This window comes from Drosophila arizonae, chromosome 2 (genome assembly GCF_054131065.1).
Source record: "Drosophila arizonae isolate 15081-1271.41 chromosome 2, UAZ_ARI_1.0, whole genome shotgun sequence".
Taxonomy (NCBI): domain Eukaryota; kingdom Metazoa; phylum Arthropoda; class Insecta; order Diptera; family Drosophilidae; genus Drosophila; species Drosophila arizonae.
Window position 1 is genome coordinate 3,824,390 of NC_142922.1, and position 18,991 is coordinate 3,843,380.

The 18,991-nt window shown below is 44.0% G+C and overlaps 3 protein-coding genes and 1 long non-coding RNA gene across 6 annotated transcripts in view; 2 read left to right on the forward strand and 2 right to left on the reverse strand.

Annotated features, from left to right (window-relative positions):
* Positions 1-7,000, forward strand: LOC108620880 (cilia- and flagella-associated protein 58). 2 transcript variants are annotated; one of them, XM_089462422.1, is made up of 8 exons: positions 1-141; positions 203-422; positions 473-765; positions 826-1,274; positions 1,341-1,657; positions 1,717-2,678; positions 2,768-6,796; positions 6,866-7,000. In XM_089462422.1, exons 1-7 carry the CDS (start codon positions 49-51, stop codon positions 3,041-3,043), a joined length of 2,610 nt encoding a protein of 869 aa, XP_089318548.1. In that variant the 5' UTR covers positions 1-48; the 3' UTR covers positions 3,044-6,796; positions 6,866-7,000. The 2 variants fall into 2 exon arrangements, with proteins under 2 accessions (XP_089318548.1, XP_017873374.1); XM_018017885.2 differs by having other exon boundaries at positions 6,874-7,000.
* LOC108620879 (cilia- and flagella-associated protein 58) lies at positions 2,723-6,622 on the reverse strand. Its single transcript, XM_018017884.2, has 4 exons — positions 6,096-6,622; positions 5,414-6,031; positions 4,400-4,716; positions 2,723-4,347 (listed from the first exon to the last, which is right to left on the reverse strand). The coding sequence occupies exons 1-4, from the start codon at positions 6,620-6,622 to the stop codon at positions 3,107-3,109; spliced, it is 2,703 nt and encodes a 900-aa protein (XP_017873373.1). The 3' UTR covers positions 2,723-3,106.
* Positions 6,912-18,991, reverse strand: part of LOC108620872 (lateral signaling target protein 2 homolog) — a 22,725-nt gene continuing 10,645 nt past the window's right edge. Inside the window, exons 2-5 of one of the 2 annotated variants that reach the window (XM_018017876.2) lie at positions 11,180-11,320; positions 10,373-11,113; positions 9,029-10,305; positions 6,912-8,964 (exon numbers count right to left, since the gene is read on the reverse strand). In XM_018017876.2, coding sequence (XP_017873365.1) covers positions 7,974-8,964; positions 9,029-10,305; positions 10,373-11,113; positions 11,180-11,320 — 3,150 coding nt within the window. In that variant the 3' untranslated portion in view covers positions 6,912-7,973. Of the gene's footprint in view, positions 8,965-9,028; positions 10,309-10,372; positions 11,114-11,179; positions 11,321-18,991 lie in introns of both variants that reach the window. The other variant, XM_018017875.2, reaches the window with a different exon arrangement.
* The window catches only part of LOC149270205 (uncharacterized), a 7,654-nt gene continuing 839 nt past the window's right edge, over positions 12,177-18,991 (forward strand). The window contains exons 1-2 of the long non-coding RNA XR_016268603.1: positions 12,177-12,729; positions 15,885-18,941. This is a non-coding gene — a long non-coding RNA (uncharacterized LOC149270205). The remainder of the gene's footprint in view (positions 12,730-15,884; positions 18,942-18,991) is intronic.

An 18,991-nucleotide genomic window follows, 5' to 3' on the forward strand; every position in this document is an offset into this window, starting at 1 on the left:
CTCCAGCTGGGGGGCAGTCAATGTAAAGTCAGCTCGTATTAATGCAAAATGTCCAAGGCTTCCGGATCAGAGGATGAGCCGCTAGTGCCCGACGATTTCGATGATGACTTCTACCGGGAGCTATGCGAGAAGATACCCGAAGTAAGGCATCATCTCACCCTAATCTTGGATTTTATCAAACAATGCCTTTATCTACCCGCAGGCAACCAAGGCGCTGCGTCAGAAGGATACGCCCAACAATGCGGACAATGTGCAGCGTCTGGTCATTTGTGGCACTCGCTACAAGAGTGATCTGCGCCTGGAGGAGGCACGCACGCAGGAGCTGCGTGAGCAAATAGCCGAGCTGGAGCAGCAGCTGGAGAATGCGGCGCAGCAGAGCAAACTGGACATGGCCACCATTGAGCAGCTGCGCGGAGTTATAGGTGAGTGCGAATGCAGGAAGATTACAAATAGTTTTTGACTGCCTGCTTAGAGGGCGCCTGGAAGCAGAAGGATGCCTCGCAGATACGCGAGCAGTCGGCACAGGACGAGGTGTTGAGTCTGCGCCAGAAACTGGATGCGGCCGAGGAGATGATTGAGCATCTGAACGAAAAGGGGCGCTCCAGGAGCAGCAGGCGCGATGACAACAAGGAGTTCGAGCGACTCAACGACGAGATCAAGGAGCTCAACAAACGCCTCCAGCTGCAGCGCGCTTATGCGGCGGAGGTGGAGGCCACCATTCAGTCACTGGAGGGCAGGAACAAGGAGCTGCTCAAGCTGCTGGATGTAAGCGATATAGGTTAAGTTAGCCCAAATAGCTGCTAATGGATCTCTCTCCTCCCAAAGGAAACGTCCAGCGATGCCTGCAACTTGAAGCGCAAGAGCGATGCCCTGGCCAAGGAGCTGGCCACCATGAAATGTGAGGAGGCCAAGTATCTGGAGCAAATAGCCCACACCAAGGCGAACAATGAGCATCTGACCAAGGTGAAAGTGCGTCAGAATCTGCAAATACTCTCGCTGAAGACCAACATGGAGCACCTCAACACGCTGCACAACAGCACCTGCAACAAGCTGGCCAAGATTACCGTCGATCTGGAGTACACGGTGCAGGAGCGGGACAAAAACAGACGCGCATTGAACCAGCGCATCAATCTGCTAAAGGTGCGCGAGGACGAGCTCATCAAGCTGCGGCAAGACAACGCCAAGTTGGCCAAGTCCCAGGAGACGATCGCACGGAAATACGGAGGAATCGAGATGGCCAAGCAGGAAGTGGAGGAGGAGAACCTGCGGCTCAAGTGGGTGCTCTGACTTAGCCTCTCTCTCTCTGACTCTCTCACTATTTAATTTGAAATGCCTTGCAGAACACAGCTGGGCACGCAGGACAAGGAGCTGGAGTCCATGCGTCGTGTGGTGCATCACTTTGAGAAGAACAACGAGAATCTGACCAAGGAGCGCGATGCGCTTAAGCGGGAGCTGCAGAGCGAGCGTCAGAACGCCGAGCAGCAGGGCGCCCTGTACCAGGAGTCGCAGCACGAGGTGCGTGCGCTCAAGGACATCATCAGCAGCACGGACTTGAAGCTGAAGAAGCTGCAGGAGGAGCTGAAGAAGCAGAAGAAGGACAAGGCCAAAAAGATGGACGAGATTCAGCATGGCATCGACAAGATCGATATGCTGCAGAGTAAGTCAATTGAATTGTTAATAACCCAAAGGGATCTCAGCTGAATCTTCCGTCGCCAGATGAGATACATCTGAAGGAGAACTACGAGATTGAGCTGAAGCGCACGATTAGCGATCTGGAGGCCAAGTGCTCCAAGTTCCAGCAGCAGCATGAGCTGCTCACCAGCGAGCGGCAGGGACTGCAGCGGGCGCTGCAAGGCGCTGAGGAGGATCGCCAGAAGCTGCGCGACCAGCTGGCCCATCTGCAGGCGCAGATCGAGACGCTCAAGGGCAAGATCAGCTATCGGGACGGGGAGCTGAGCAAGCTGCAGCTGCAGATCGATCGCATGGAGAAGGAGCGCCGCTTGTTGCGCAACGACGTGCGCCACGCCCAACTGGGCCAGCAGCACACCAAGGCCGAGCTGCTGGACAAGCGCAAGGAGAACGATCGGCATGCCAAGTCGCTGCAGGAGGATGAGCAGCGTCTCGCTCGGCTGCGCAAGGACGTTGACAATCTGATGAACGAGAAGAACGCGATTAGTGCGGCGCTAACCCGGCGCAACGAGGAGTACGCACGACTCCAGCACAATCTGGAGAACCTGCAGAACGCCTACGATCAGTCGGAGCGACAGTGCAACCAGTGCCAGGAGGACATGCGCCTGATGGGCGTCGAGATCAAGAATCTGCGCACCGAGCGGAACGTGCTGCGTGCGGATCGTGAGAGCGCCGCCGATCTGCGCCAGGAGCTGCTCCAGATGCATCGCCTGCTGAACCAGGAGCGCATCAAGGCACGCGCCCTGCAGGACGAAATGATGACGCCCATGAACGTGCACCGCTGGCGCCTGTTGCGCGGCAAGGATCCCGAGAAAATGGATCTGCTCGAGCGCATTCACGTCCTGCGCAAACAGCTGCTCAGCCAAAACGTGGCCGCACTGGAGCAGGAGCGGGCGCTCAATGAGGCCCAGCAGCTCTATGCGGCACTCAAGGAGTTCATGCTGAAGCTGCCCAGTCACCGGGTCCAAGCGCAGCTCAATACAGTCAAGGTGAGGCTCCACCCAATGCCCTTTCCACAGAGAAACGCTTCCAGTACGTATTAAAAAAATATATAATCTTTATGATCTCTTCGTTTCAGGCCAGTCTTTCGGCCAAGGATCGGAAGCTGAAGGTGCTGCTGGCCGAGCTGAGTGCCCGGGAGGCTGGCGAACGCTGCAACGCGCAGCAGCTAGCGGAGCTGCGCGGCACCCTGGCGCAGACGAAGATGCAGCTGCTGGAGGAGAAGCGGCGCAAGCAGAAACTGCTCGAGGAGCGCCAGCTGTTGGAGCAGATGCAGGCGCATTGCTACTCGGCGCCGGCGCAGCTGCCGCGCACCCTCGGCGCCGGCTTCAAGGTGATCAGCCAGCTGCTCTAGCGGCATCCATACGAAATAAAGACAGTGACACCATCACCTGAGCTGAGTTCTCTTCCCTTGCTTTCACTTCAACACGTAGGCAGAGCGTACCTCTTTCACGTCCAGCGATAGGTTGCTGTTTCTGGGCGTCATTTGGAAGACGGTGGCGGCCGGTACCTCTGGCCGGCTAACGTCAAGGACGCCAATTAGTGTGGTGACGATCTGGTTGGAGGCCAAGTAACCCTTAGAGATGGCCGTCTGGTACTCTTTTAAGAGTATGTCGCGCGACTGCCTGTCGATCTCGTTGATGGCTAGCTCCGCTTTCATGGCATTGACCTTGCGGCTCTGCCGGCGATTGATCCGCTTTTGCACCCAGAGCCGCTGCACGATGCTGGGATCGGGCATGTGCTGGACCTGCCTCTTGAACGCATCGCATAGCTTCTGCATGTCCTGCACCTTGTGCTCCATATTCAGGCGCTCTACGCTCAGCTTGATATTGCGCTTGAGCAGCACCTGGATCTTGCGTATCAGCTGGTATTTGCTCGGATCTCGGCCAACCAGCACACGCCAGCGATGGATGCGGTACGGGTACTTCATCTCCTCCGTGAACGCCGTCACGTTCAGGCGTTCACGAACCAGCTGGCGCTCGATCCGCACCACCTCCTGGCGCATGTTGGCCGTATTCGTGATCGAGCGCTGCATGCAGGCATTGGACATGCGCAGGTTGCTGATTTCGGCCTTGAGCAGGCGGATATCCTCGACCCGCTGGTTGTACTGGGTGGTCCCGCGACTCATGGCCATCTGGAGCATGGACAGCTTTTCCTGGAGGGCGTGCAGCTCGCAGTTGCGCCGGACAATCTGCTGGCCGATCACCATCTTCTCCTTGTTGACCTCCTCCAGCCGGATGGAGACCTGCTTGAACCGCATGGTGTCCCGATCGATGGTGCAGTGCAGCTGCTGGTTGAGCACCTTCAGTTCGGCCAGCTCGGCGCGTATCTGCTCCACCTGCCGCTCCCGGCTGTGGATTTCGTTCTGCTTGTGCTTGAGCAGATTGTCCAAGTGATCGATGCGCTTGCTCTGCAGGTTCATCTCCTTCTCGTTAGTGGCCAGCTGCTTGCACATCTGATTGATCTGAAAGCTGAGCTTCCCATTCAGACTCTGCAGCTTCTGACGGTCACGTCCACACAGCTCCATGCTATTCTCCACCAGCGTCTTCTCCGTGTGGATTATTTCCAGTTGCTTCTTTGCCTTCATATAGCTTTGCTGCTTGGCATCCAGTTTCTGCTTCAGTTCCTTTATTTTCTCCGTCTTCACCACGATTTTCGCTGCAAGGAATCGAATAAGCACCTCAGGATGTCTGTGTATGCGGGCACTTACCCTCTAGTATTTCGATTGATCGGCTCAGCTCGCTGTTCTCCAACTGAACATCGTGCTTCTCCTTGTTGATTTTGTGTATCCGGACATCCTTTTCGTCCAGTGTCCGGTTCGCCCGATCCAGCATTATTTGCACATCCTGCGAGTGACTACGTTGTACGGCCAGGTCGTATCGCAGGGAAGCTATCACATCCGACTGGTGCTTCAGATCCGCTTGCAGTTTCGTCTGCACCCGCACAGCTTCGTCCTTAATGTGGACTATTTCGTTCAATTTCGTTGTCAATGCCAGCATGTTCTTCTCGAGGCCAGTTACCTTATTACTGGAGGATGGAAAGGCTATATAATACTGCTGGAAGATGATTGACTTGTTGATTGACTAGCTGAATTCTAGACAAAATAATGAACAGATTGGTTGACTGATTGTTCTGAAGATCAATTGGTTGACTTCTGCATTAAATTGATCGACTGACTAAAATGCGGATAAGCCGCACTAGATTGATTGATTGATTGAATAAAATTTCATTAATTTATTGATATGCCTAATTGACTTGCATTGGATTGATTGACTGATTGATTCTCTAAGACTGATTGATGGGTTAAATTTTTAAGTACTAGACTGATGACTGATGCGCCCGAGAATTGATTGATTGATTACCTAACTAACTGAAAATTGATTGATTTTCTAATTGGCAGATTGATTGCCTGAATCACTGGCTATAAGGCATTTTATCATTGTCTCAAAAATGGGTGACTGACTGCTTGACTAACTGATTGAGTGTCGTAGACTGACAAAATTACTGGTATATTGGTTGATAGTCTAACAGACTTACATAAGTGTATGACAATATCTAAGTGACAGACTGACAGATTATCTTAGTCATTGATTGCTTGACGGGCATGTGTCCTCGCTGTTATACCTATTGCCCTATTAATATACTAAATAACTTTTGATTGATTGATTGATTGCCTGCATGAATTGTGATAGAATGCTTCAATTGAAGTTTTATGGAAACTTACTTAAGACAATTTTTCTGCGACATCAAATTGGTGTTCTTCTTAGAGAGCAGATGAAATCGTCGATTCAGCTGGTTAAAGAGAAAATCTTTGCTTTTTCTTTCGCATTTCAGTCGACGAATCACTTGAAGCAGTTCAGCCTTTTCGATATTCATCGCTTTGTTCGTAATCTCTAAATTCGCGAGCGTTATTTGCCTGACCCGATATGCCTCATCGATCCGATGATTGGTCTTTGTCAAGTTGTAATTGTCATGGCTGAGGCGCTCGATGGCCTGCTTCAGGCGACCGACGATCGATAGAGACTCGTTATATTTTCTCTCAAATTCCCGCAGCTCACGATTCATGTGGGTGAGGCATTTAATGTCTTTACGCTGAGCCTCGATCTTGCCCTCCAGTTGCTCAATTGCCATACGATACTTTTGCTCCTCGTTCGATTGCTCTGCTTCGATTTGCTTCATGTGCAAATGCTGTTGTCTAATCGTTTCAATATTTTGCTCATTGATGGCCTCCACAGTAGCCGAATAGGTGCGATTTAGCTCGAGTCGTTTCTGATACTCCCTCAGTTCTACGGCCAAGCGATCGCGTTCCCGATAGACAAACGACCGTACATACAATTCCTTACTGAAGGAGGGGGCGAGTGTGAGCGATACACATACATATGCATATATGTACATATAGTACTTACGGATTTTTCCAATAGGTCAGATTGTCCAATGCCTCGGAAGGTTGGTCTTTTATGGCCGCTTTTCCATGAGTTTCGCCCAGCAGAGACTCTCGATATTCGGAAGCATCTATGGTGCGCCACGCCTCCTCCAATGAAAGGCGCAGTGCCTCCATTACATAAGACGACTCCTCCGTTACTTCGATGGCCAATCTGAGTTTCGCATTGGCGGCATTGATTGTCTGCTTCAATTCCTGGGCGGTGCGCATTTCTTTGAGGTAATGGGCGTGCAGCCGGGCCACAATGTCCACGAAGACCTTCATCTTGCTGGCCATGAAGCAATTCAGGGGCACCAGTTGCTGTACCAGCTCGTAGGATATTTTAAAGAACTCATCGTCCAGATCCTCAATCAGATCCAATTGTGCCACATCGATGCTGGCTCTGAACTTTCTATTGAATTCCAGTGTTTTCCAGGCGTCCAAATCTGTCGCATAAGTGGTTTTTCTCTTTCGAGAAATTTTCGACGAATTTTTCGTTAACATGTTTTCCATTTACAGAACGTATAATTCAAGCAATGGAAAATATTTTCTATTACGATAAACTAGTTAAAGGCCGGAAAACAAACAAAAAAAATTAATTAAAGCGAACAAAATTCAAGTGTAAACTAAATTGAAAAGTTTACAAAAACCAGTTCTTAACTTTTTATGCTTTGACTTTACTGTTAGGTGAGATATGAATAAAAAAAAATGTTAATACCAAATTTTATAAATAAGTTTTTATATACATATATTAAGCCCCACAGTTATCACCATTCCAAACCTCAAATGAATTGCGAGCCAATAAGTTTTTGAATTTTCTTTTATTGAATTAAGCAAAAATATGTTATATTTATATTCATTAAATTCAATAAATCGTTTTTTGTTTTTCAATTTATTAGTTTTTATTTCAAGTCAGAAAAATATATATATGTATATAGGCATATATGTATATTGTGTGTAAAACTGCGTTTTTATAAGGGTTCAACTGAATTTTTTCGCTAGCTTAAAGACTTGTTTAACATAAAATGGATTTCGTACAATGTAAGAACACAATAGCCGATATATACCGACTATGGGGATTCATAGGCCCTGCATATAAAGTCAAGGTTTTTTTTTTCGTATTAGATTTGATTAAATTGCATAGAGCTGAAACATCAGGGCATATAAATAACAATAAATCACAATAATGTTTTCATTTTTTTTTTTTTGCAAATTTTCGCTAGAATTTATGTCTATTTTTCTGCTCAGTTTGCTGCACATACTACAAAAATATATATACATTTTATAATCTAGAATCTAGATCTTAAACGTGACAGAACGATTTCAATTAAGCGCAGTCCCAAAACCGAAATAGATCTATTTGAAATGCAGGCCATTAGCTGACATTGACATACATTTATATATATGTGTGTGTTTGTGTGTGTTATATGTTGCATTGATATATATGATATGAGCTGAAAGCATTTGTTTACAATTAGTATATAGTATATATGTATACATACATATATAGTTACATGGATAGTTGCGTATAATACATAGATCGAAGCTTTATTGTACAGTTTGGATAACGACGCTCGATTGGTCAATTTGTTTAAAATAATAAATTTATCGGTTCATTTCTATTCATACATATATAAATTGTACACACCACTGTGTATAGTTATATATGTGCATATCTGATTCATTTCTCTTCTTATATCTGGGAATTGGATATATGTTGCGCGTGTATATAAAGTATAAAAAACGAAAACAATTTTGACAACGATTGCGTTTCACAGTTTTGCTTTTCCTTCCATTGGTCGGGCTCCAATTTTGGTGTGGGGCACATTTTTGGTCTCGGCGTTGGTGGCGCCAGTGGCCACTCCTAAGATGCGCTCGCTGCCTGCGGCCTGCTCGCCTGGCCGTGCGCCTGCGATGGCTGCGCCGGCGCCTGCCGCGAGGAGCGCACCTCGCGCACATAGCATTCGCGGCAGACGCGCACAGCTTTGGTCAGACCGTACTTGGGCAGCGGGGCGGATGCATTGGAGCAGACGCCGCAGAAGACGCCGCCGCAGTTGCGGCAATGATGACGCCGCCGAAAGGCCGTGAATGGCGTCTGGCAGGACATGCAGCGTGGCGCCTTGCCATCGGGTATCCAGGCAGGCGGCGACAAGGTGGTTGCTGTTGCAGCTGCTGTGCTTGGTGTTATTGTCGACGTGGTGCCAATGGACGAATTGCTATGCAGCCGCCTTCGGCTGCCACTGCGCGTGCTAATAGGCGAATTGTGCTCCGAGCTGGAACTAGAGGAGGAGGCGCTAGAGGGTGAATTGCTGCCGACGGAATTATTGCGTTGTCGCTGCATTTGCAGCTGCTGCTGCAGTTGCTGCTGTTGTTGCTGCTGCTGCTGTCGCTGTTCATCCTGTATCGGTCCGCTGCCGGCTGCCTCCTGGTCACCCAAGCTGCGACTGCGTGCCACATGGTTGCGTGTCGCGGCATTTGTGTTGCCGTTGTTATTGCCACTGGCCAAATCTATCGTATTGTTGCGCTGCATCGTCGCGCCCGCTGAGTGGCGGACAGCTGTGTTGGTGTTGTTGAACACATTGTCCAGCTCCGGATTGACCTCCTCGGCTGAGTAAATGCTTTGATTGGAGCCGGCGCTTTCCTGTATCACATCATTTTCAGAGGCACGAAACTCGAATAGCTCCGATTCTTTTGTCTTTTCGGGTATATCAATGTCCTCGTCCTGGGACGACGACATGTTTATAAGGAACACACTGCGCAATATCTGGCGCAGATCAGAGGCAAAGTTCGTCTGCAGCTGATCGGCGACGCCAGCAATACAGACAAACAGACGATGCAGCAGATTCTCCGTGCTTCTGCAGATGGATGGATGTGAATTAGAATGTAAAAGGTTTAGGATTATAGCAGCTGACTACTCACTTGAACTTCAAACGCGCTGTCGTGCTGCGCATGGCCAGCGACACCTCGTCGGAGAAGGATGAGGCATTGCTGGTATCGGCGCTGCCCGGGGTCTGCTCTGGTGCTGGCTGCTCCGCATTATTAGCTGTCGGCTCCCAGTGCTCCTGGCTGCAACGTGTGCGTGCGCTGCGATTTATGCGATGTGGATGCGACTGATGATGATGATGATGATGATGGTGATGATCAGCTGACTGAAGTCGCTGCTCCTGTTGCTGCTGATGATGGGAATGGGTATGATGATGGTGGCGGTGATGATGATGATGATGGTGACTGCTGTGACTGTGACTGTGCCGATGACGATTATTGTTGTGGTTGCTGCTGCTGCTGCTGCTGCTGTTGGGCATTGACTGATTGCCATTTGGCGTCTTGATTGTCGTCTGCTGATTGCTGCTGGGCGCCTGCTCGTTCTCGCTGCTGCTGCTGGGCAAATGGAGACGCTGCAATGTGCGCTGAGCCGCCAACATGGCAGCACTCGTACTCGGCTCATCCTGCAGCTGATGCTGCTGCTGCTGTTGGTCCCCAGACTGCAGCTCGTCCATATGCTGCTGCTGCTGCTGCTGCTGCTGACGTTCCATTGCCGCATTGCTGCCAAACTCGTCGTCTTCGCTGGCCACGATGTTGTCCGTGAGTGGCAGCTGCTGCGCCCTGAACAGATTGCCCAGATTTGTGTTGGGTATCAGGTAGCCAGAGGCACAGTCGGCAGCTGCCACAATCGCCTTCAGTTGCGCCTCAATATACTCGTCCACCTCGATGTCATCATCGCTATCATCATTCAAGTCGTCCTCATCGCTGTCCAGCATGCCCACCTCCTCCTCCAGGTCCTCATCGTCCTCGTCATAATCGCTCCAATTCGCTGGCGGATTGGTGGACGTTGTTGCCGCCGACGAAGTGGATGCTATGGAGCGTGAGGGCGTGGGCGAAGGCGCTGGTGAGGCTGTGGGTGTGCTGCCCGCTGACAGCGATAACGTGGACGGAGAACGCGCAGTTGACGGTTGGGCCGCACCTGCTACTGTGCTACTGTTGCTGCTATTGTTGTTGTTGCGATGATCCACCAGGCGTTCCACGGCTTTGTGCGTGCTACTTGTGCTGGTTTTCGCTGTGTTGCTGCCGCTCTCACTGCTGCTGCTGCTGCTGCTGCTGGAACTGTTATTATTATTATTATTGTTGTTGCTGGTGCTGCTGGGGGTGTTGTTATGCTCAGGACTGGGCGCCTCAATGCTGCTGGAGCCCAGGGGCACCTGCTAATGTATTAAGAAAAAACATTAAATACAAGTTGAGAATGAAAACTCGAAGACCAATGCTTACGTTCGTATTGATCTCCTCATTCGTGCAGAGCAACTTCTCCAGCTGATGCAGCTCCTGTTTGCTCAGGTTGCGCAGCAGATCCCGGATCTTAATAAGTATTGTGCGAAACGGACGAAACATCTCGGAGAGCTCATCGCCCGGCATATCCATATTAAGCGGCCCCTTGGTAAAGACAACCAGCCCAGCGACGATTGCCAGTCGGGGTATGGAGAACATGAGGCCCGGATCGAACGCATCCACCATTTCCTGTTCGAGCAGCCCGATCTTGAGGGCACGCTGCAGCGTCTCCGAGAAGAGCACACCGATCCATTGCTGCATTTCGTATTCGTGGCGAGATTTAACGGGCACCATGGCGCTCACGTAGCTCAGCTCGAACTCGGCAAACAGATGATCGAAGATCTTCAGGCTCTCGTACAGCTGCTCGGTGGTTGAGTCGTTGAAGTCCAGGTGCAAAGTCTTGCTGTTGGGCACATTGTTGCGCAGGCATTGATCACGCAGCAGCACGCGCACATTGCCCAGACTCTTGGTGACGGCTTGCGCCAGCGGACGCATCTCCTTGCTTTCGGATTCCCGGTTCAATATGGACGATCCGGCGGCCAGGCACTCGGCACCGAACCACAGTTGCCCGGCCAGGTTATCCTGCAGCACTTCCTCTGGGAATTTGGCGCGAAAGGCGCGCGGATCCCGCTCGTCGCCCAGCAGCTCCTCCATAATCAAATTTGTTATGGCCAGCACTTTGTCCTGCAATATGCAATCCCGTTAGTAACGGATAAGCTAGGGAAAATAGGGAATGAAAGGCACACTTACCTGATTCTGTCGCAGTCTGCTAACCAGACGCGTACAACGATCAGGCTCGGCGCGTCCATCGAAGCTGTCCAGCTCACTAGCCACGGCGGTCAACGAACGATCGGCATGGTAGAAGCGTGCCAGCAAGGATTTGTCATCAGCCTGCAAATAGTAGATGAAAACAAACATTCGTTATGAGGGTGTTTCAGGTCTGCATATAACTGGTACAGGATACACTCGATGACTAAGCGAGACACACACACACACATACTCATGCCATTGACCAGTTGCGTTGCCAATCCATAACATTTCACAAGCACTTCATCACGTAATGGAGCAAACGCAGCTGAGGTGAGTAACTCGGTAAGTGGCGATATTACCGACTGCCCCACTATCTTGCACGCGAAATGCACACAGTGCACGTTCGATATGATTAACAATATCGGCGGATGTAGATACACTTGATACAGAATTATAAAGTCTTAGAGATTGCTTTGCGCTGTCATAATTTACTGACATGAAAGACAGTCCCATATATTATAAAGTTATATTAGATTATTGCGAAAATATGGAATTAAATTAAAAAAAAAAAATTGCAAAATTGCATTTCTTGTAATTCTCGAGATCTGAGGGACTTATCTACAATAATATTGCACCATGCCCAGTGCTTGATATTATTTAAATTAATTAGCTTTATTGAAATTGCTAATGATTAAATATATTATGTTGTATTTATAGCTACTTTAAGTTTATATTATTATTAACTTCATACGTGTAAATAATTTCTTTGTAAGAATAACTCTATTAAATTCTTAGATTAAACAATATAGACTGATTATAACATATGAGTTACGTTTATCATTGAATGAAGCAGTATTACAAATGATGTATTCATAGCGAGTGACCACTGTTGCTCAAGATGCTGATTCAGAAAACAAAGCGACACCTATTAGCATTATCTCTAGATGTTTCCAGATCTCTCTCTTTCTTAAGCTCTTTGTGTATAAATCATAGTAAACAGCTGAACTGCGCCATGCATATTCAAAGTAAAAACTACAAATAAATAAATCAAATTTTCTAGGCAAAGTGAGGTATCTATGCATTCGATTTTTTGTTTGTATTCTTTTTAATTAAATACGCTAATTAAATAAATTAAATATTCAATTATTTTGAAGCTGGACAACTAAAACGCTCTAAACTTGCTCGTTCTCTTTAGCTCTCTTTCGCCTTGTCTCTGTCGCTCCCTCTATAGCTCTATCTCGCTCGCTCTGTTAGCTATCAAGTTAACGGCAGCTGAACTTGTTTAACTTTTGCTTTTGCACCTTTTCTTCCCCTTACGTACATATATATTTTTATGTGTATGTATATTTTTGCTTTATTTATGCATTTGTGATCTGTTTAAATATGAAATAAAAACGCGCCCGAGAGCAGCGCAGCTTAAACGCTAAATGCGTTGGAAGGAAACAGAAATATACGAAATGTGTTTATTATAAAGGCAAACACGTCGAAAAAGCGTTGACTCCGCACAAACTGCGCAGTTCGACAAGCCAGCACGAGTGGGCAGGAGGGCGGTGAGTAAGCGGGCCGCGGCCAAAGCAATTGCAAAAGTTTTGCGTACAAAAAAAAAAAAGCCAGCAAAAAAAAATAAAATAAAATAAAATAAAAACGCTTTAAGGGAAAAGCAAGAGGGCAACAGCAGCAACAAAAACAATAACAACAGATATGTAGCTTAATTATAAGGTTTCCAGTTAGTTTTCCAGTGAACGCCAGCGAATGACCAAAACAAATAAAATCATAAAAAATTGTACATACATACATATATATGTGTGTATGTATACAGGAAAATGAATCACACGCGAATCGATGAATGTGTGGCATAGGTATGGAAAACGTATAAGCCGAAGTTAACGAAAAACTTGAATAAAAAAAATAATAATATTAATAATGTTGAGTCGAAAGCGAAGCAAAACTCAATGCCGACGTCAGCGTCGTTGTTGTTGTTGTTGTTGCTCTTGCTGTTGTTGCTACAACATGTGGCAATTCCATTTGTTTACACAACAATTAAACGTGCAATAAGCGAAACAATCTATGTGTGTGTATTTGTGTTTGCTGTGTGTGTGTGTATGTGTGTGTGTGTAGGTCTCTTAGCGTTCGGTTCTTTTTGGGGCCATGTTTTAGGTATGAGCATTATGTCTAGTATTTATGTATGCAAGGCCGTGAGTAAATAGTTCAATGACTGTCGCCACACACACACACACACACACACGCATGCTCGCACACTTAAGTTCTCGCGCTCTTCGCTCTCCCTCTCACTCTGGCCCTCTCTCACACCATCTGCTCTCAGCTATTGGCCAAAGCGAATAAAAGCGACTTTGCAGTTGATCGGCCATTTGTTGCTTAGCGCCAGATTTATTATGGCCATTTGCTAGATGCTTAGAGACATGGTACTACACGAACAACGCGTATCAATCAAATATGCTTGATAAAGTGCGTACATCGAAAAGCCAAGACTTTCATTTACTGCCAATGACCGACCTTGATGTCGGCCCCCGCCTCTGCCTCTGCCACTGCCTCGCAGCTCATCTAAAATTAATTAATTAATTGCACTTAACGTTTACATTCACTTCGGTGCACGAATGCGCAAAATGTAATTAAAAGGCAGCCCAACAAAGAGCGAAACGTAAATGTTTAATTAAGTATGCCAAGTGTGTTCTCTTAGCCAGAAAGGCTAAGGCTGTAAGCCGATTAAGGCGCCATCAAGGAGACACGAAGACAATAAATTATAAATGCATATGTTTGTAATGAGTGCTGATATTACAAAGTTTAATAAATCCATTATTGATGCGTGCGTTAATTACAACTCGAATAGGAAACAGCAAAGTTGTTGGGTTAAATATTAATTACAAAGCTTTAAAGATATTGCTTACTTTATAATTTATTCAAAATTTACTTCTCTGTATTCTGGCAGCACTACTCTATATAACTAATTGTTAAGTTGGCTGCGCGAGAGCCGATTATTACGGGTATTCCCCATATGCATAGCTAATGCGGGGCGGTTTGCATCCAGTAAGCAAGTTGCCGGTTCCAGTAAACAAGATAAGGAGGCCAAAGCTATCTAAGTTTTATTTAAATGATACAGCTGCTTGGCTTTTACAAATAAACAAACATCAAGCAATGTGCGAAATTATTAAAAGTTAAAAACTAAAAAAAAACTGACTTTAGCTTTCCCATACATAAGCTCTAAAAGTTAATATATTTTTATACCCTGAACCCATTGAAAATGGGAAATCAGGGTATAATGGTTTTGTGAAAAAGTATGTAACGGGCAGAAGGAGGCGTGGCAGACCCCACAAAGTATATATATTCTTGATCAGCGTGACGAGCTGAGTCGATATAGCCCTGTCCGTCTGTCCGTCCGTCCGTCCGTCTGTCCGTCCGTCCGTCCGTCCGTCCGTATGAGTGCGTCGATCTCAGAAGTTATAAGAGCTAGAGAGCTGAAATTTGGCATGCATACTCGTGTGTACCATACGCAGTACGAGTTTGCTTTATTTTTTCGATAAATTGTCCGATAACTTTTTTATCGAGAATAATCGAAAAATTGATTTTGTTTTTTTAGCCTTATTTGAACATTTTTAGAGATGGAGTCTTCAAATTTGTGTTGTATATAAAGTTAATAGATACAAAGATTTTGTAATTTACAGATTTTGGATACCACGCCCCCTTCTCCCCCAATTTGTAAAAAACGCATTTCAAGTACTAGAGACTTGTGCTTTGGAATGTACACACATATTTACCATATGATTACCCTCTGAAAGTTTCATTAAGATCATATGTTTACAAAAGAAGTTATTCAACAAATAAATTCTCATAATATTGCCCACACTGCAGCGCAGCCCAAGCGCAGTCGCTGCTTACTGCGCAGTTAGCAGAGCGCAGGCTTATGCGTGCGTGTGGATGCATGTGTATGTATGTGTGCATAAAAGAAGTGCAGAATGATTAGAATATCAGCTTAGAGGGTTCAGGGTATCTCCTAGTCGAGCAGTCTCGACTAGAGTCGTCTTACTTGTTTTATTTTAATTATATATATTTTTAAATTTTTATATATTTATTTTATTTATTTTTTATTTTTATTTATTTTTTTTATTTTTATTTATTTTATTTATTTTTTTTTAGTTTTTTTTTTATTTTTTAATAATTTTTATTTATTTCAATATTATTTCTGTAAATTAATTTTGACCTATTACTTAAACTTGTTTGATTGTATTTCACATTTCAGTAACAGCAAAAAGCAAAGACATAATTCAAGTGTGAGTACATGAATTGAATGTTGCTGATAACAGTCGCGCACGCATACACACATAAGCACACACACAGTTACTGCAACAATTGTGGCAAGCTTTTGTATGAGCATGCGGGCTAAGGGCGAGAGATTGCATTTTGATACGAGTATAAGGTATTCCCTGTAAGCCCGAAACAATCGTTCCTATGAAACTTATATAGGATTCATTAGTAGTTATATTAAGAAATTGAAATAGAAGTGATACTTCTTAAAGGAGTTAGGATTACTATTTATGGACTAGGTTTAAACCTATAACCATTTATATTTTATATAACGTCTTACATATACCACATTTTAAAATATATGTATTTTCCAACTGTTATTTTCATGAACACAACTGTCTGCCTATGTTCGAATATTACACATTTGATAAAAAATCTACCCCAGTTGTGAAGGGCATGTGTCCTCATATCCTAAAAGCAATCCTAAAAACGTCAGACGATAATTGTATTTTGGACAACGGCAATAGCAGTTGTTAAGGACAGCTGTGCTGACGTCACAAGGAACGACCTCGCCACAGCAACAGGCAACTGAGGACAGATCCTTGGCCCGGTGCAAGGACGAGCAGGCAAACGGACAGGCTTGGAAATAAAAGAAAATGACATTTTATATTTTCTTTAACCTTGACTGGAAAACCAAACGTAAACTTAATTGCACTTGTGTGCAGTGTGGCGCCCGTGACGACTGTGATGACAATGCCGATGACGATGGCGATTCCGAATCCGATTCCGATTTCCTTAACAACAACAATTTGCTATCTATGGACGCACTTGACATTGAATACGCGCCATGAGGTCGCATCTTTTCTGGCACTCAATCAGAATCGGTTCATCAATTGGGAAATAAGAGAATACTAGCAATTGAAAGCACAGAACACAGAAGAAGCAGCAACAACAATAACAATAACAAGAATGCTATTGTGAATGAGGTGGAGACCCAATGTTAACCCCCAAGGCATGACCTTCTGATGAGCACGATTATATACATGTATATTATATTACAATATATACATATACATTATATACATGATTATATATATGTATTTCGCTTATACTAAACGATTTTATAACAGAAATGAAATACATTTTGTGCTCCTCCATCCCTGGATGCGGCACCTGCCACGGTTAATTGGCAATTTGCAATTTGAGCAGAGGCAGAGGCAGAGGTAGCTTTGACATTTTCATATGCTTTCTTCTATTGATTGATTTATCAATTGACTCTAATTGCTGAACAATTTGTAACTAGAATAGTGTTAAATTTAATAGAGCGGCGAAACGGTGAGAATATTATCAAGCAACTAACAGCTGTTCTAGATGGCCCCAAGTTCACCATAATTGCCGACACTTATCAGCTACTATACTATATATAGTATACATATAGCTATAGCCACATATGGTTGTATTGGTTTCCCTTTATAGTCGACAAAAAACAAAGAACTTGGTAAACACCTCAATAGAAATCGTCACAGAACACTTGACAAACGCCAATCAGAGATAATTTAGCATTTGTCTAGATTTAATGCTTGTTTACCATTAAATTAAAAACTAAATAATAAAGAGCAAACAATATGGCGTCGCAAGTAAGAATATTTCATATATTTGATTGTAGTTGAAACAGAATAAGAAGAAATTCTCATCATTAACAAATGACATCAATAGAGCTTACAAAATATTATCAATCTGTTTTATATATTAGTATACATAAATTTATTTAAATATTATTTATATAGTATTTTGAACTATATATTAAAAAAGCTTCCTATTTTATTTATTTATTTATTTATTTATTTTTTTTTTCAATTTATTTATTCTATAAAAAGTTAAATCCCTATTTCAATGGAAAACTTTAATCGTCAAAAATACATAAATATTTACAAAATCTTGTAATTGTATTTAATGGACATATAATTGTTTGATGGAAAGACAAATTATACTATTTTTCTCAAATAATAATAGAGCACAAACACAATTAAATGAAATCAAGTAAACAACAATTAGATTATACGTTTGTGAAGGTCTTTTTCCATGTCTTTTATATCTCTTTAATATAACGAGACTTTCTTTACAGAAAAATGTAATTGAAACAGCTTTAGCTTGGACTGACTAAAACGTACGTACATGATCTTTAAGTTTTACTTAAACTAAAAACTGAAATCGAAGTATTTATTCTTTTTCTCTCTATATATAAAATAGGCAACCAGCAACAATTTGTGATAATGACAATATTTTATTTGTTATATATATTTTTGTCTTTTTAATTTTTTTTTTTTTATAAGTTATCAACTTTTGATCATAGCAAACGCATATGGGCTTTTTATCGAAATTAAATGCATACGGGATATTTATGGCCATTTTTCCCAGAAGCGTTTGATAGAATTGGCTATAACACTTACATATATTCTACAAATAAGTCTATATATGTGCTATAGCTCGGCTAATTGTTTCTAATTGCGTTTGTGCTCACTAAGAGCTTTCGAGGCATTAAGTTTGCTTTGCAATTAGCTTAACTGGCATTAGATGTCACGCAAGCCCAACACAAATGGAATTAAATATTTAATATATGCATATAAAATATATATATATAACACATGTATGAATGTATCTATATGTAATTGAATAATTATTTTCACTTTCGATAAACAGGCACTGCACGAATTTTTATTGAACTTCGGATTGTGAAATTGTCGCCTTTGGCAATGGTGCCGATAATTGGGGATTCATGGGGCCCCAAGCAAGGGAAATGAGCGCGATTTAATGAGGCGCCAAAATGTGAGTCATGGTCAACTGAATTATATAAATAAAATGATAATCTCTCAATACATATATATATATATATATGGTATATACACATATAAATGCATCAGTGCACAACAGTTACTCATTCACTGAGTTAGCTCCTGCCCCATACGACACAAATGTTGAACAAAAGGGAAATCTTTTATACATTTCGATTCTGATTGCAAAAACAAAGACAGATATGTACAAAAGAGGAATTAACAAAAGACAATGTGGCGTGAAATTAGTGGAGAGAGAAAAGAAAAAAAAAAAAAATTAAAATAAAGATTCGACTGAGAGAAATGAGGAGTGATTTAATATAATTATTGAACTGAATAGCAACACACAGAAAGACGAACAAATATAATAAAATATAATCAAGGCAATCAAGTACACTGATACAAGCATCTATATAATCAGGGGCATCAAAGGCACTCGTATACAAATCTATATAATCAAGGGAATCCAGATATATTCACAGCCAACGTCACAAAATTATCATACTCGTTTTATAAAGGGCATAAACAAAACGAGTGGACTTAAACATTTCATTTCCGGGCAATTTGTAATGCATTGCCTCTGGCTGATGAGTGCATTCAACTTGCCGAAATATAAATGCAAATATTCAAGTTCCTGTTGGTATTCGCAGCACAGGAATTTACTGATTCCGGTGCGTAATAAAACGGAAGTTAATCCACGTTTCAGTTCAGCTTCTATTTG